Source organism: Schistocerca serialis, chromosome 1 (assembly GCF_023864345.2).
Source record: "Schistocerca serialis cubense isolate TAMUIC-IGC-003099 chromosome 1, iqSchSeri2.2, whole genome shotgun sequence".
Lineage (NCBI taxonomy): Eukaryota > Metazoa > Arthropoda > Insecta > Orthoptera > Acrididae > Schistocerca > Schistocerca serialis.
Window position 1 is genome coordinate 157,579,878 of NC_064638.1, and position 4,970 is coordinate 157,584,847.

At 39.3% G+C, this 4,970-nt stretch overlaps 1 protein-coding gene across 1 annotated transcript; it reads right to left on the reverse strand.

Moving 5' to 3' along the window:
• Nucleotides 1-3,280: 3,280 nt before the first annotated feature.
• Nucleotides 3,281-4,308, reverse strand: LOC126457788 (uncharacterized). The gene is made up of 3 exons (XM_050094417.1): nt 3,857-4,308; nt 3,540-3,781; nt 3,281-3,468 (listed from the first exon to the last, which is right to left on the reverse strand). Exons 1-3 carry the CDS (start codon nt 4,306-4,308, stop codon nt 3,281-3,283), a joined length of 882 nt encoding a protein of 293 aa, XP_049950374.1.
• Between the last annotated feature and the right edge of the window lie 662 nt (nt 4,309-4,970).

Below are 4,970 nucleotides of genomic sequence, written 5' to 3' on the forward strand. Positions count from 1 at the left end.
TGTTATAGTCTGATCTAGGGCTCAAGATATATGTCATTATGTTTTCATGCAATTAATATTAGCATTGCTGTACTGCCCCCTGGACATCTATTAACCTTTGTTCGGGCTTTCACTGTTTCAACTATTTTATTTCTCCACTGAACAGAATCAGATCCTATTTGTTCCTTGATCTTAAGTAATTCCTTCTTTAGCCCACTGCTGGCAGGGTCAACAGATTACTAATAGAAGTCTTGATTCACATGTTCACAGATTTTATGATCTGATCTCTCTCAGAATTTGCTCAAGCATCTATGTGTGCTGTGTCTTGCTGCCTGTGCACAGTAAACAGTTATTGTACCATTTTTTCTTACTATAATGACAAATTAAGCACTTGGTATGAAAGATTGTCTACAGTGCAACCTAAGGATACCTGCCTATCATGGGTGTCATTCATTTCTGTTGGTAGCTTCTCCATAGATCAAGGGATCAGCTCTTGAGCTTTTTGCAATTCAGTTACGTCACTTTCTAGTCCCTTCAATCTGGCTTCCAGTTTCTCTGCTAAATCATTAATTTGAGTGCTCACTTGTGGCCAGATCTTGCCTAGTGGGCATATCCTCCTGTCTAGTAGTCATTTCTTTTTGCTTTGTGGCTAATGCTGTAACAAGAGTGGTCATCTGTGTTTGTTTTGCAGTTCAAATTCCCAACTACTCCAGAATTTTGGTGAGAGATCTTGAGTTTATGGTTTAGAAACCTGTGGCACCAATACATCCTCAACTGAATGAACATTAACTAGGTCCACCAACTCCATCTTGTATTGAGAATGGGTTTTTACCACAACACTGAAACAAATTTCGACAAGAGCCTAATGTCTTCTATCAGATTACAACACAGTTTATCCCTAATACATTTACACATGAAATATCATCAGACAAACAAAGAAAAGTATAATGATAAACACTGTTTAAAAAAAAGCTGAGAAATACTGCACCAGCCAGACATGGTCAGAAGTATGTAAATGTAAAACTGAGCAATTTCATGACTACATTCAAACTAAAATTTGACGAGACATTTCCTGAAATCGCACATTCTGTTGGAGAATCTACCAGAAAAAACTGGGAAACAAAGGTACCAGAATATTCTGAACACTCAAATATCTCAGCTCTAGAAAAGACAATGAGAGTAGCCCAGCATTCTTACAGTTTTTTTTATCAAATGCAAAAGAACCTATAGGAAACTGCTGAAGGATGCAAAAAGAATTCAAAAGGATAAGGCTATACAGATGTTCAACAATAAAAGCAAAGCAACAAGGAATATAGTAAAACAAGAAACTGGTAGCACCAAGCCTAACCTGACAAATATGAAAATTAAAAATAAAGGTGGTTTAATAGATAATCCTAAGGATAACTTTCTTGACCATTACTTTAGTAACATAGCAACCAAACTTCAAGTAAAGCTACCAAAAATACAATATACAGCTGTAAATAACTATGTACTTTACATTAAGCTGCTGCTACTAACCATGAATCATTGGGATTGTGTTTAAATTTAAGAGTAAAGTATCCATAGCTCCAGATGAGGTTGCAGTGTGTCTACTATGGGACTGTATTAGCAGCATAAAAGCATCTCTGGCAGATACTATAAATCAATCATTCACTTCCAGTTGCTTCCCCGATTACCTAACGCAAGCAGAAGTTCTTCCCATCCACAAAAAAGATAGTAAATAAAATATAGAGAATTACAACCCAAATTCAATACTACCTCCGTTTTCAAAAATGATAGAAAACTATTATGGAAAACAGACTTATGGATTTTTTAAATAAATATCAACTTCTGTGGAAAGAACAGTTTGGTTTCAGATCTGGAAAGGCAACAGAAGCTACTACAGGAAAATTTACAAAATTAGTTTTAGAAGCCCTAGATGAAGGATAAAATGTAACAGTTATTTACCCACACCTCAACAAAGCATCTGACATTGTTCGTCATGAAATACTTCTAGGTAAATCTGACGTACTGGAAATAAGGATGACGGGGTCATAAATAAATAGTTTACGTCTTATCTAGCAAACAGTGTGCAGTGGGTACAGATCTCCCAAATTTGAGATGGCTGAAATTATATGATATTGGGATAATTTACATAGGAAGTACAACAGGCATGTTGTGACACATAAAAGATGTATCTGCTCACTATGTTATAAGTTACTGAGAAGATTGTTGGTTCGAGAAACTATTCACAGACACGATGGATGACAATGTCACAATACACCTGTTGCAGGGGTGACCACTTAATCATGGTATAGGGGCTGTTGCAAATGCTGAATTACACTGTGAACAATCTGTGGCTCAGGTGACCACAGTGCTCACTGTCACATCCTGTCACATGAGTGGGCATTAGCACATGACAAAATCTGTCATTCATGTGACAACTGAAACCACAGTATGACCCATCACACAAATAACTACTTTTTACACTGCACACTCCATTGTAGGATGACCACTCAAATCACAACATATCCCATCACACAAGTGAACAATGAAATCACTGCTCCATCACAGCACACTTAATGGATGAGTATGTTCTGCCTCATGTCTGTGAGAGTATACATTATATGCAGGTCAGTCCAGTGAAGCAGCAGCAGCAGCAGGGACACATCTGAATCATCTGCTCCCTAATCCTGCTGGATCCCCTTAAATTGGACACACTGTGGTGATATAACCTAGACATCAAACTTGCATTCTATGTTGTTGTGTGTCGTGTATTATATTATTATGTATCCTGGCTACAAAACGTAACCCCCCTCCCAAAATGAGGGTGTAGTTGAGGGTCAGGCAAATTAGGCTGGTAAGTGCACTTCAGGCCCAGAGTAGGATTGGATCAAAGGTTGTGCTGACTGGAGAGGTGGTGTTGAGGTCGTCTGAGGCAAGTGGATAGAAGTGGGTTCAAATGGGAAGGTGTATGTCACCTTTATATGTTCCAGTGACAGTGTCTATGTGTTCCCATTTAGGGAAACTTACATGGTATAATAACTTCGACTAACAATCTTGTGAGGTCCAGAGAATGGACATTGGAGACCAGGCCTGACCCCCTCAACACCGACCATTACATGCATGACAGTTGCTGAATCTGAATGAACGAAGGAAGTTGGGGTGCCATGCTGAGAGCCAAGTTGAGGCCGTACGCATGGAATATGGTTGTGCAGTTCATACAGGAATGCTGAAATGTCAGTGTCAGAAGAGGTAGCAGAGAATTCGACTCATTCTCTGGTATCTGAAGCTGCTCACCATATACCATAAAAGAGCCTAGTCACTGGAGTGTTGAGGTCTGTCTTGAAACAAGTGGAGGTTGAGAAGTATGAGGAGGAGTACAGTAGTCCTTGCTTTGTTGTGGCAAACTAGAGCCACCTTCAAAATTTAATGCCGTCACTGAACCATATCGCTTTGGGCTGGATGGTGATGATGAGTGCCAAAGAATTTGGCAAGCTTTTTGAACAGCTGGAATTCAAATTTCCTTTCACAACCTTTGGGGATGTGGAATAGCAAAGCATAATGATCAGTCCACTTACTGACAAATGCTAGTGCCACAGTATCAGCTGAGGTGTAAGAAATTGGTGTTGCCCCTGGCCAAAGTGTGAAATATTCAATGATAGGTAAGAGATACTGCTGAACATCAGAGGTGAGGAAGTGATTGACAATGTTAACGTAGGCATGCATAAGCCCCCCTGTAGCCACAGGAAAATCACCAAATGGGGCATGGACGTGCAGGTCAACCTTACTAAGCTTACAGGCACCACAGCAGTGGTCCCAGCTGCAACAATCTGAGCAGATGCCAAGCCACACATAGTGATGAATCTTGGTAGTAGCTTTAATACCTGGGTTTCACAGGTTATGGACACTGTCAAAGTCCTGCTGGGGGAAAGGATCTGGTAGGAAAGGTTGTAAGTTGCGATTGGAGATATCACATAATAATTTGTGTATGTGCCAGCCGAAGGCCAGTTTTTTGGTTTTGGTGATAAGAGTCCAGCTCCATACTAACATCTTGAGCTGCTGTGACTGTTGTGAAATTGATGCAACCAGTGATCCCTGCACCTCAAGCTGACAATTGGCAGCTATATTGTCTGTGCTGAACTGACAGATATATTCCAGTTGGTGGAATTGACATGGTGAGCAGAGACTTTTTCTCTGCTGCAAGGTATGTAGTATGGGTCTGTAATGTGGAAATGTCATTAAATTCCTGGCCTCCAGCTTTTGGCGGATGTATCCGATTACGTCATAGGGGACAAGCAGCTTCCTGTCATAGGCACATCGTTGGTGTTTTGTAGGCATAAGCTTCATTGAAAAGAAGACCAATGGTTCTCAGGAACCACTGAAGTGTTGTTGCAAAGCTGCTCCTAAAGCACAGTTGTTGGTGTCAACCACCAGTGCTGACTGGGTGTTCATAGCATTTTTGTCATTATTCCATCCTGGATTTTCTTTTGTTATTTAGTTACTTTTATGTTCCTTGCCTCATTTGGCACAATAATTTGTAATGATGTGGAATGAGTTGTTTTTCATTACATGCTGAACATTTATAAATCTTTTTTTTAAATATACAGACTTGGCTTTGTAATTTCTATCCACCATCTTTCACACATTACATTGTGAGAGGTTCTGCTGTATAGAAGGCGATGTAAAGGATAAAGCTTTTTAAGTTTGTTTTCGAATTTTACTTTGCTGTCTGTCGGACATTTTGTATCAGTGGCCAAGTAATCAAAAATTTTCCTTGCAGCATTGTGCATCTCTTTTTGTGCTAAAGACAACATTAATATGAAGTAATAAATGCCAGTTTTCATTCAAGTATTGTAATTATGTGTGTAACTGTTCCTTTTGAACTGTAATAGAATATTTACAATCAACTTTATGAGGTAAAAAATCTACTTTGAATTTGTAGTCAGAATGCCCAACTCCTTACACAGATTACAAGATGTTCATGAATAAGTACCACATCTTATTCTTAC

Bases quoted from the DNA above. Each gene is read 5' to 3' on its own strand.
- LOC126457788 (XM_050094417.1), bottom strand. From the start codon at position 4,308: ATGAAGCTTATGCCTACAAAACACCAACGATGTGCCTATGACAGGAAG. The intron at 3,782-3,856 runs GTGAAACCCAGG...AGATTGTTGCAG, and splicing joins TTTGACAGTGTCCATAACCT to CTGGGACCACTGCTGTGGTG. The intron at 3,469-3,539 runs GTAAGTGGACTG...TTTGAATTCCAG, and splicing joins TGTGGCACTAGCATTTGTCA to CTGTTCAAAAAGCTTGCCAA.